This window comes from Rana temporaria, chromosome 3, assembly GCF_905171775.1.
Source record: "Rana temporaria chromosome 3, aRanTem1.1, whole genome shotgun sequence".
NCBI classification, from domain to species: Eukaryota; Metazoa; Chordata; class Amphibia; order Anura; family Ranidae; genus Rana; species Rana temporaria.
This window is the reverse complement of record NC_053491.1, coordinates 446,354,410-446,367,391: the sequence shown is the minus strand read 5'-3', so window position 1 is coordinate 446,367,391 and position 12,982 is coordinate 446,354,410. Positions and strand designations below refer to the sequence as shown.

General features: G+C 44.7%; 1 protein-coding gene across 2 annotated transcripts in view; it reads right to left on the bottom strand.

Annotated features, from left to right (window-relative positions):
• The window catches only part of TNPO2 (transportin 2), a 52,110-nt gene extending 39,360 nt beyond the window's left edge, over positions 1 to 12,750 (bottom strand). For both annotated transcript variants that reach the window (XM_040346558.1, XM_040346559.1), the window contains exons 1-2: positions 12,668 to 12,750; positions 1,305 to 1,414 (exon numbers count right to left, since the gene is read on the bottom strand). In XM_040346558.1, coding sequence (XP_040202492.1) covers positions 1,305 to 1,403 — 99 coding nt within the window. In that variant the 5' untranslated portion in view covers positions 1,404 to 1,414; positions 12,668 to 12,750. The remainder of the gene's footprint in view (positions 1 to 1,304; positions 1,415 to 12,667) is intronic.
• Between the last annotated feature and the right edge of the window lie 232 nt (positions 12,751 to 12,982).

The following is a 12,982-nucleotide window of genomic DNA, read 5'->3' as shown; positions in this document are numbered from 1 at the left end:
GAGCATTTTGATATTTGAATAACTCATCCCACTGCTTTTATCATAGTAAATGGCACAAGAGAATTATTAAAGCAAGATGCTTTGATGTTTTCAAAAAGCTATGTGCAACACCTAGCCAACCCGTTACCAGACATGATCTAGCTACATTGCCTAAAGGTGGTGGCTGCATTTGTGTCCTTTATTAGGCTTTTCTTTTCACCTTGTGAATTCCCCCAACTCTTTACAGACCAGGATGTGCAGCAAAAGCTAGGGACAAACCATTTAAAACTGACAGGGGTGCTTATGGTGGTCGCTTTGTTCATTTATTTATTTAAACCCCCCCCCCCCCCCCATCTCAAAAAAGAAATATAAAAAAACCTGTTGCTGCATCTGCTTAAAAAGTGTTAGCTGGAATGCGGCTTTATTAATCAAATCCATATAAATCTGCTAGTGCATCTAATGCTACCCTTACTCCATATTGAAAATGCTGCTGTGCAAGGGTGGCTCCGGTTCTCCCTCATGCAGAATAGAGACACCCTAAGGTCCATTTTACACAGACAGTGAATGGGTCCACCTGTCCGTTTTTCAGGCGGACCCACTCTGAACCTCCATTGCTCATGTGTCTGCTGACACCCAATACAGTCCACTAAAAACTGGGGATCCTTTTCCCCATCTGTCTAGTCTTGGATCGGATGAGTCGGACAGGCAATTCGTTTTCATCCAACCACCCCATAGAGAACAGCGGGCTGTCTGTCCACTCTGCATAGCGGAGCGAACACAGACCGGTCATCCGCCTGCTCAGTGGGGACCAGCAGACAGAGCCTCTGTTGAGCAGGTGGATCCGCTTGACAGAGTCCATCCCGTGTGAAAGGGACCCAAGACAAAGGGGAAGATTTACTAAAACTGGTGCACACAGAATCTGGAAACTCAAATAAAAAAAAAACTAAAGCAAACACCACATTTAAGAAACAGTAAGCTGCAGTATATTAAAAATCATTTTTTGAGCTTTAAACTGCTTTTTATACATTTCAGAAGGAGAAAAAATAAAATATAAATTGTGCACACACATAATTGAAATACAACCCCATTAAGTTGGCTACATATAATTTAAAAATTAAACCCTTAATCCATGAACTAACCTGATACCACACCTAAATTAAGCCCTTGTCCTGTATTGGTGCCATCTCTACACTGACTGAAAGATACCAGCACCAAACCATCGGTGTGGAGATTGAATAGTCTGGTGTGACAGCGACTATCTAGCCCACAATTACTATTCAACTGGGTCTTCTGCAGACTGCACACATGCGGAATGAGAAGGATACATCCTGGACGACTCTCTGGGTGGCCGTGTCTGGTGACTGAGAATCTTTCAGGAGCTGCAGAACCTGCTGTAATCCTTCTTCATCAGGGCGCCAGTCCATCTTTACAGCCACTGAAACAGAGAAAAATGAATACATGTTAATACCAGGGCAAAACCAGGCCAATAACTTCTTCTGCCTATGCAGCACCGGAGCAGACCCTTAGTACAACATCCCCTGTAGGTAGCCACAAATGAATACTAAAAATGTCCAGGTATAAAAAAGGAGCATGCAACACACTCCATTCTCCTATATGACAGTGGGTTTACCAACTGGCTTCTCAGGTACGCAGCACTGTCACATAGGGGGTAGCGGTATTTTAGTAAATCTAAACTGCCAATAACCTTATATCAGCAGTATATAGCAGTCCTGTTACTTCTATAGCTTCTCTATCAAAATGAGATTAAACTGTTGTACAGTGTTCTAACAAAGTGGTTAAACGTTGTGTGCTCCTGATGGGGACGTGCTCCAGATCAGACAGTATGAATACGGAAAACCCTCATGATGATACTCAGGGAATCCTTGCTGCATCATCTCTGGAGCCCCCAATGTGACCATATTTGTAGATCTATACAAAGAACAGCTTTCAGTGATCAATGTACCCAACTGGAAATTTGTTTTTTTTCCCCCTGATACACGGGTTGTCATCAGTGTATTTCGTAGGCTTTCAACTGCTAATAATACCAAGAAAGCACTTCAATGACGCCACGCTCCAAATGTTCACTCAAATTAACTTAATCCGAGCTTTACCTAATCCGCAGACCCCCTCGCAGCTCACACATCCTCACATATGCTCTTGTGAGGGTCCTATTCTTTAACCCTTTTGCTGCCCCCCATGACCAGATGTGAACCTCCTCTGCCATTTTTCCCAACATGCAAATCACACACTTGAAATATTTTCACTATGGACTTGTCCATCTAGTCGATAACGTTGTGAATACTTAAAATGCAAAAGTAATACATACAGTACATTGTTTTGTGGGGGACAAACAAAGCTTTGGTTTGGCAATACGGTCTTGCAAATTATTTTTTTTTTATGTAATCCATAGAAAATATGACAAGAAATTTAAAATAAAATTGCTTCCGATTTTCAACAGTGGTTGTTAAAAAAATAGCATATGCAATGATATGAACACATGGTAATCGCCGGCAATAGTGGAGGAGGGAATAGAGCTGGGCGTGTTTTTTTTTTTTTTTTTGTAAAGTAGCATCTCTTTCACACTGTCGACGCCGCTATTTTATCGTCGGATTTGCGGCACATTTCGGCTGCTAGCGGGGCACTTTTAACCCCCGCTAGTGGACGAGAAAGGGTTAATACCGCCCACAATGTGCCGCTGCGTATTGCCGGTGGCACTGCCCATTGATTGCAATGGGCAGGAGCGCATTAGCAGCGGTGAGTTTACCACTGCTAATGCGCTCCAAAGAAGCTGCTGGCAGGACTTTTTCTGACGCCCTGCCAGCACACCGCTCCAGTGTGAAATCCCTTGGGCTTTCACACTGGAGTGAATAGAGTAGCAGTTTAAGGGCAGATTGCAAGTGCTATTTTTAACGCTATAGCGCCTGCAAAACGCCCTAAGTGTGAAAGGGGGTCTATAAGTGGAACTAAACCCATTGATTTAAAGAGGTTATAAACCTCAGTCGTAAAATATCAACAAAAGCATATTCCTCTATAGTAGGGCTGGGGAAAAAATAAAAATCTGAATCTAGAAATGAGTTGAGAGGTCAAATCGATTCAGCAAATCGATTTTTTTTTTTTCCCACCAGGACCGGCGCTTGAGCAAGTATGACTAGCATACTAGCTCATTATGAATTACTTGCCTTAGTTCGAAGCCCCCAAAGCTGTCCTCGTCTCCCCCTCCGGCCGCAGACATCTCTCCGGAAGGTTACTTCCGGGTATCGCCACTCCGGCGCCGTGATTGGCCGGAGCGGCAAAGACGTCACTCTGCACATGCGTGTGGGAGCCGTCAAAGCCAGCATTAGACATTCACAAAACAGGCATTCCTAGTGTGCCTGCGCCGTAGACATCAGTGCATTTTTTTTTGGGAAATATCTCCTAAACCGTGTAGGTTTAGGAGATATAGCAAACACCTACAGGTAAGGCTTAATCTAGGCTTACCTGTAGGTGCAAATTTCCCCAGAGGGTTTACTTCCTATTTAGGACTTTAAAACAGTTGGTTGTGCCGTCAACAGAACTGTCAAGCTATCAAATGGATGGAGCCAATCTACAGCCCTCCAGCTTTGGACGTCATGCTTGTAGCCGTCAGCCTTGCAATGTTCCATGGGGCTTGTAGTTTGGCAACAGCTGGAGGGCCACAGGTTGATACCTGTGTCACAGACAACTGATCAAAATGTGCAGCACCATGGCAACTGCAGATCAAACTGCAGTGGCAGCTACCTTGGCTGAAAAGGGATAGGAGGATCGTGTTCCACTTCAAAATCCTTTAGTGGTTAGGGAATTGCACGTAAAAGTTACAACCTTATTTTGATTCTCCCTTTCTAGGGCAGTTGCATTCCTCCCCTTTATTACAGAAACTGAAAAAATGTTCCTGTCAGTTTCATTCAACTGAAAACCTCTTTTGCACACAATACAAGATACTGGCTCATGCCCTAATCCTATCCCTCCTTTTTATCCTCAGACCCCTCCCCCCACCCCTGGGTCATCTCAGAATCCTTTGCTCCTGACTACTCCTGCTCCATAATCCTCAGGATGCAGTTCAAACATCTGCTCCTTACCTGCTAGTAGTCCTCATTGGTCTGGCACCTTCCTGTAACTTCTCTCGCCTAAGTGAGCAGAAGTGTGCAGCCCAGCCCCCCCCCCCCTATCTGCAACCACCTGGGACATGTCATACGTCCCAGGGGACTACGGGTTCATTTAGGAAGCGGAGCACAAGGCCCGCATGCGCAGAGGGGATCTGCTATGATCACATCCAGCTTCCAGCTTCCCACAAGCAAGATGGTGGTGCCCCAAAGACCAGTGAAGAACCGGCCCAGGTGGTTACAGCGCTTTTGTAGCAGCTGACTTCATTTTTAATACAAATGATCATTGGTTGTAAACCCTTACAGACCACTTTTCACTACATGTCAGCCTATAATAAGGCTTACCTGTAGCTACCCCGATATCTCCTAAACCTGTACCGTTTAGGAGATATCCCCTGTATCAGCATGTGCTGACGGCATTGGCACATGCGCACTGAAACAACAGCTCATTTGTGTTGTTGCTTCAGCTGACGTGCCGTTAGTGGCGGCTCCCGAGCAAATGTGCGGGAGCGACGTCATCGCGGCTCTGGCCAATCACAGCGCTGGAGCCTGCAATACCCGGAAATAACTCCGGGAGAAATGTCACTGGGTGGAGCAGTGTGCCAGGACCACTGCGGGGGCTTCAATCTAAAGTGAGTGAGTATTTCAAAATGAGCTAGTATACTATGCATTCTAGCTCATTATGCCTTTGTCTTGCAAGGGTTTTTTTTTTTTTTTTGGGGGGGGGGGGTTTATATCCACTTTTAAGGATTATTACGTCAATGTACCCAACTGATGCATCAACCTTAATATATTGACTCCTTTTCCGCCGAGCATCCTTTTTTTTTGCCCACTAATTTGTCTTCACTTCCACTGAAAACTTTATTGGATGGGAAGGGGGGCTGCAACACAAGCAGACCTTATGTTTATATGCATGGCCCCACTGGAAAATATCTAGTGCAGGGGTCTCAAACTGGCGGCCCTCCAGCTGTTGCGAAACTACAAGTCATGCTTGCAACTGTCAGCCTTGCAATGCCTCATGGGACTTGTAGTTTTGCAACAGCTTGAGGGCCACCACTTTGAGACCCCTGATCTAGTGGCTCACAAAAGGGGCTGGGCAAAGGGCCGTCTACACCAGCCTCTCACCCTGGCTCACCAGGTGCAGAGGCTGGGAGCCTGCTCAATCGTGAACCTACAGCACAGAGACCGACCTGTCACCAACTGTTCGATATTAAAGGAAGGATTCAGTCAGACCGGAGCTATGGTCCACCTGAAATTGCATGCAGGTAGGCATAGTGTCTGCATTAGGCGTGCATGGGTGTGTGGTGCGGGAAACCAGTCAAATCAGGAAAATGCTGCTGTGTTTGCACACAGGCTGCCTGTTCGCAGCTCCAGCCACGACGCGCGGGCCACAGTGCCCATGTCAAGCCTGCCAAAGATAGATCAATTCTCAGCTGAATCAGCAGGGACCAAGCAAGATTCGATCCATGCATGGGCAGGCTGGTTCTACTGAAGTTGATTTTTTTGAAAGATTTCAGTACAAGCAGCCTGTCGGATTATTTACACGTGATCACTGGTGGCAGCTATAGTTGCCGGCAGTGAAGGCTCCCCGTGGGCAGAACACAATAGCGCTGTGGACATTTAACACGGTCATTCATGGCATGCCTTGAATCTGTTTAACCAATGTGATTAGTTCCACTTTAAACTAGAACTAAACCCACCGATTTAATGGTTTAACACAGTTCAATTCCTAGCATACCAGGAATGATAACTCACATTTCTTGTGCTCTCAACCAAACAGAGAAACCATCAAATGTCTGGTGTCATACCTGATCACATGCAGATCAGAGGCCAAGATGGCAGCTTTCTTTGTTGTAGATAGTAGGGTTTAGTTCTGCTTTAAAGCAGAATTCTGGAAATGTACCTCCTTTCCAAAAAAAAGCGAGGGCACACAGTGAGTAAAGTCCAAGGAGATTCATGACATCTCCTGCGCTTATCTTTATTAAATAAAACTGACCGTTTTATTACATTTCTGGTAGATGGCCATCACACTGTATTGCTGGGAGCCCAATGCTGATGCTACAGGTCTCAGCATCTTCAACATTACAGTCTATGCAGCTGCTATGCCCGCCCCTCTCCTCCTCCATCACAGAAGCCTTTGTATTATGTGAATTAGAAAAGAACAAAGGAAGGAAATACCCTTACAATATGACAAAAACGTACCTACAATGAGATGAAAATTTGACAGTACAAATACCCCCCCCCCCCCCAAAATAACCCCTTTTTGGAAAGTAGGCAGTCCAATGTATTTACTAAGACGCATTGCAGGTTTTTTTCAGGTTGTACTTTGTCACAAAAACCTAAAGCACCTATATATACACACACACATACATACATACATACATACATACATACATACATACATACATACATACATACATACATACATACATACATACATACATATATATATACACACACACACACACACACACACACACACTTTAATAAAGAAAAAAAAAGGGAGAAGCAGCTGTATAAAAACAGTGTGCCAATTGGTACAATCACCATTTTATTTCTGTAGAAAAGTGATGGCAGACCTTGGCACCCCAGATGTTTTGAAACTACATTTCCCATGATGCAGTGTAGTTGAGCATCATGGGAAATATAGTTCCAAAACATCTGGGGTGCCAAGGCACACCATCACGCTTTAGGGCAGTGGTTCTCAACCTCGGTCCTCAAGTACCCCCAACAGGCTATGTTTTAGGAACTTCCCTTAGATAAATTAGCTCTTAATACCATGTCATTGATATTGATTTAAAGCACCTGTGCAAAGTAAAGAAAAACCTGAAAACATGGCCCGTTGGGGGTACTTGAGGACTGAGGTTGAGAACCACTGCTCTAGGGCATCTGCTAAAAAAAAAAAAAACATAGGTTTGGTGGGGGGTGTCCAAGTAATTTTCTAGCAAAAAAATAAAAATGTACATGTAGAAGAGAAGTGTCAGAATTGGCCTGGGTGTGAACTGTTTAAGTGGATGTGAACCCAATTCATGCAATTTGAGCTGGGCACATATATCTGCAGTGTTTTCTTATCTCTCTTGAAAGCCCTGTGCCCCTTAGCGGTCTCCTGCTCTGTTCTTCAGCCTGATAACTCCTGACAAGCTCTGTCAGATATGATAAAAGCAGCTGGAGCTTTGTGCTGGGGGAGATAGAGATAGAGATATATATATATCTCTCTATGTGCTGTCAAGCGATTATAATTTCTAAATCGCGATTAATTGCATTAATGTCATAGTTCACTCACGATTAATCGCGCGATTAAGTAGGTTCACCCTTTAAAAAAAAAAATATTTTTTTTTTATAATATTAAATTGTGTTTTTTTATTTTTTTACATTTTGATCACTTTTATTGCTGTCACAAGGAATGTAAACATTCCTTGTGACAGCAATAGGTGGTGACAGGTACTCTTTATGGAGGGATCGGGGACTAAAAGACCTCCGAGCCCTCCTTTGCACTTCAAAGTAATCAGATCGCCGAAAACGGCGATTATGAATACTGTGTACTTTTTTAAATCCGGCGCCATTGGCAGCCGAGAAACCAGGAAGTGACGTCATGGCGCCGCTTCCGTGGTTTCAATGCGGAGACTGAATCAAAGCCGTTTACGGCTTAGTGTCAGTCTCCGCCTGAACACAGACCGCGGCGGATGGAGGATCGGGTCTCCCAGTGGGACGGGAGGCCCGGTCAGAGCGGCGAAAGGCGGCGGGAGGGGGGGGGATGTCCCCTCCCGCTCCTCCGGCATAACAACTGAGCGGCTTTTAGCCGCATCGGTTGTTATGTTTGGATAGCCGATCGCCCGCTCTAAACAACGGTACCGGGATGATGCCTGCGGCTGCAGGCATCATCCCGGTATAACCCCCGAACGCATATATGCGTCCCGTCGGCGTGAAAGGGTTAAGAGGTACGTGCCGACAAAAAAAAAATGTTTTAAAGGGTGAACCTAGTTAATCGCGCGATAAAAAAAATGACGGCGTTAAAATGGGTTTGTGTTAACGCCGTTAACGCATTTAACTGACAGCACACTATATATATATATATATATATATATATATATATATATATATATATATATATATATATATATATATAAATAAATAAATAAAAGGATTAGCAGAAAACTGAATTATTCAAGGAACAAGTCTCTAAAGTCTCTACCTATGAGAAGAGGGGTTGTGTGCCTTTCCTCCAATCAGCTGTCTTGGCTGTATGCCCAGGCTTCACTGCATTGCTGGAACAGGAAAATAAATTCTCGGAACACAATCTGAACTTTCTAAACAGTATATAAAGATGAAGACAACAGATATGAATGAGATTTGTGTATTATCTGAGGCTGTTCAATTGACTGGGTGTACGGAGGGTTTACATCAACTAAAAACAGGAACTAAACCCTCCTATCCCTTTTAGCCAAGGAAGCTGCCATCTTGATTTGCAGTTGCCACGGTGCTGCACATGTGATCAGTTACGACACCAGACATTTGATGGTTTGACAGTTTGGTTGAACACACAAGCAATATGACAGCTCGCAATCCCCAAGACCTAGAGCTGCATGATTTATCGTTCAATTGTGATCTCCATTCAACCCCCCTCACAATCTCTATGCAGAATTTCCAGATTCATTCATGTAACAAGTCTAGAGAGTTCTCTGCTCACTCAGCTGTCAAAAAAAAAAAAAAAAAAAAAGTAGGCAGGCAGCCTGACAAGTTTTTCACAGCATTGTGGGATCTGGAAGAGGACTATAAACATTGTAACTTTTCCTTCTTCGATCAAAGGAATGAACTTCAGCCTGTAAATGAGGGAAGTTAACCACTTAAAGACTGAACCTTATCCTAACACTTGTTTCACAAATTTAAAAATCCGTATTTTTTGCTAGAAAATTGCATGGAACCCCTAAACATATACATTTTTATTTATTTTTTAGCAGAGACCCTAGGGAATAAAATGGTGATTGTTGCAATATTTTATGTCATACTGTACAGTATTAGCGCACCGGTCTTTCAAACACATTTTTTTGGAAAAAGACACTTCCTGTATACCACCCTTTTCATCAATAAAAACGTTTTTGTTGGATTAAAAAAAAGAAAAAGACACTTTAATGAATAATAAAAAAAAAAAAAAAACAGTAAAGTTAACCCTTTTTTTGTATAATGTTTAAGATGTTGCGCCACGAGAATTGTGATCTTTATTCTAAGCGAAAAAATATAATAAAAACTTGTGAGCCAGAATCGTGCAGCTCTACCAAGACCCCTTTCACACTGAGGTGCTTTTACGCCAAATTAGCACCCGAAAACTGCATCCCATTCATTTCATTGGATGCTTTCACACTGGGGTGGGTGCACTGGCGAGGCGGTGCAAAAAGTCTTGCAAGCAGCATCTTTGGATCGCTTAGAAAAAAAATGTGTCTAAAAAACACCCCTCTCCATGGAAATGAATGGAAAGTGCCTGAAAAGCACGCTAAGAAGGCGCCGCAAAATAGTTTGAGACACGTGACAAAAGAAAGGCGCACCAGTAACTCCGCAAAAGTGTGGCAGAAGCACTGCAAAAACGCCAAACATCTTAAAGCGGAGGTCCACCCAAAAATGGAACTTCCACATTTCAGAACCCTCCCCCCGTGTCACATTTGGCACCTTTCAGGGGGAGGGGGGTGCAGATACCTGTAGAATACAAGTACCCACTTCCGGGCATTGGCCCCCGCGGAGGTCACGCCGCTTCCTGCCGCCCCCGCTGTCTTCTGGGAAACACACTGGTCCCAAAAGACAGTGGGGACCAGTGAGGAGGCGCAGCGCGACTTGCACATGCGCAGTAGAGAACCGGGAAATGAAGCCGCAAACCCGTTACTTACTGACTCCCTCTCCGAGGATGGCGGTGGGGGCAGCTGAGCAATTGATCGGCTTCGGCTGATGACATCGCAGCCACCATGGACAGATAAGTGTCCATTTTTTTTTTTTAAAGTCAGGAGCTGCAGAATTTGTAGCTTCTGGCTATATTTATTTTTTTGACAGACCTCCGCTTTAAGGGCAGTTTGAGCGCCTCAGCGTGAAATGGGGTCTAGGGGTTTTCTGAAACTTAAAAGCGATAGGTTTAGCTTCAGGGCTAGTTTGCGCCACAAAAATGCACTCCAGATCCCTACCAGATGCATTTCTGAATGCGCATTTAACCACTTAAAGGAGTTCTCTGACCTAAAACTTTTAACCCCCGCTGTGCCCGGGCTGTAAAAATATACAAAATAAACTGTCACTTACCTGCCTACGATCCCCCGTTGTTCCGATATCGCCGTCCCGTTCTCCGGTCCCGGTCTCTTCCGCTTCCTGTGTGTCGGTGACTCATAGTGCGCTCAGCCTATCAGCGGCCGCGACGGGACATTGCTGAGGCCGCTGATAGGCTGAGCGCACTATGAGTCACCGACACACAGGAAGCGGAAGGGGCCCGGAGAACGGGACGGCGATATTGGAACAACGGGGGATCGTAGGCAGGTAAGTGAAAGTTTATTTTGTATATTTTTACAGCCCGGGCACAGCGGGGGTGTAAAGTTTTAGGTCAGAGAACTCCTTTAAGGACCGCCTCCTGCACATTTACGTTGGCAGAATGGCACGGCAGGTACGTGCTGTGCTAGTGTCCAGCCGTGGGTCGCGGACCCGATCGTCGCTGGAGTCCCGCGATCGGTCCCCGGAGCTGAAGAACGGGGAGAGCTGTGTGTAAACACGGCTTCCCCGTTCTTCACTGTGGCGTTGTCATCGATCATGTGATCCCTTTTATAGGGGGACACAATCGATGATGTCACCCCTACAGCCACACCCCCCCTACAGTTAGAAACACAGATGAGGTCACACATAACCCCTTCAGCGCCCCCTTGTGGTTAATTCCCAAACTGCAATTGTCATTTTCACAGTAAACAATGCATTTTATTTCTTGTGAAAAAAAAACAATGCATTTTAAGCTGTAAAAAAGGACAATGGTCCCAAAAATGTGTCAAAATTGTCCGAAGTCTCCGCCATAATGTCGCAGTCACAAAAAAAAATTAAAAATCACCGATCGCCGCCATTGGTAGTATAGAAAAAAAAAAAAAATAATAAAAATGCAATAAAACTATCCCCTATTTTGTAAACACTATAAATTTTGCGCAAACCAACCGATAAACGCTTATTGTGATTTTTTTTTTTAACCAAAAATAGGAAGAATACGTATTAGCCTAAACTGAGGAGCAAAAAAATGTTTTTGATATATTTTTGGGGGATATTTATTATAGCAAAAAATATTGAATTATCAAAATTGTCGCTCTATGTTTATAGCGCAAAAAATAATGCAGAGGTGATCAAATACCACCAAAAGAAAGCGCTATTTCTGGAAAAAAAAAAAAACAACGTCAATTTTGTTTGGGAGCCACGTCGCACGACCGCGCAATTGTCTGTTAAAGCGACGCAGAGCCGAATCGCAAAACCTGGCCTTGTCCTTTAGCTGCCTACAGGTCCGGGTCTTAAGTGGTTAATACAAAAAATAAATTTATGCATTTCCGTGTTTTTAATGCAGTTCCAAATGCCTTTTTTTAACTATACTAGTGTCCATTGTGCTTTTGATGCATTCCAGTGCATTTTTGATGCGTTTTACTGCATTCCAGTATGGTCTATGAAAAACGCAGCATAATCTAATTTTTTTTCCCGGAACTGGAAAGCCCTGGGACTGACCACACTGGCGTGAACAAGGCCGTTGGAAGCCATATAACCCACTTTCCATGCATTTTTTATACAGAAAAAAAAAATGCACTGGACTGCATATGGCGTGAACTGGCCCTCAATACCCGCTCACTATCACAGCAGAACTTTAATTGGCCGCCTGCGTGTAGGGAGGATGGGCAGTAACTGGGCTTTTCAGATACGTTACAAAAAAACAAAAAAACAAAACACAAAATAAAAATCTACACAATGCACACCCGTTTCTGGGCCCTACTAGGAGTATAAAACAAAAAACACATGTAGCATCCCCATGCAAGTTAGACTTTATTTTTTTAAGTTTATTTTTTTTGGTGGTGGGGCATAGTTGGTATACAAATATACAGGTAAAGTTTAAAAAAAAAAAAATTTTTTTTTTTTACTTTGTTGGCCTAAAAATATTTTTAATTTAATTTTTTTTTTTTTTTACAAAAAACAACCCAGGCACTTGGTATCAGCATGAAGGGCCATGCTGTTCTGTACAGTGGGGTATAGGCGAGAGGGGGGGGGGTGCACTTCCCATTCCTGCCTGGGTGAGAAGCTTCTGCCGTACACCGCCCTCTCCTCCTCCGTACAGAAGAAAGGCGCGGATGATGGGAGTTAGAAGTCTCTATAGGTAAACAGGCCTCTTTGTAACCCTCCCCCCCCCCCATAGGGACCTCCGGCAGCACCGCACGGCTCAGTGTGCGATAAGCCGGCAGAGCAGTTGGCGGCACCAACGTACGCATATCACATTTACCGGGCCTGCCGGGGGCTGCCCGCCACCCCAGGGCCTCCACCCGCCCCCCGTTTCCCCTCCCCCCCGGTACCGGCAGGCCCCGGGCTCTCACCTCTCAGGACGGAGCAGACTCGCGGGCGGCGGAGATACAGAAAAAGAGAGCGAGCGCGGGCTGATGACGTCAAACTCACCCTTCCGACCAATAGGATGACGAGCTGGGGGGCGTGGCCGGAGCCCGTCCGAGCTGGGGGATTTTAAACTTGGCTACGCCCATTTCCTGCCGCGCCAGGGCTGTGGAGACCGCGAGCGCCATCTTGGTTGGGGCAGAACAAAAAAAAAAAAAAACCCTTTATGAATAATTGATGTGTAAACAATGATGGGGGGGAAAGTCATGGCTGGGCACGTTTTATTTGCTGGGAAGAGGTGC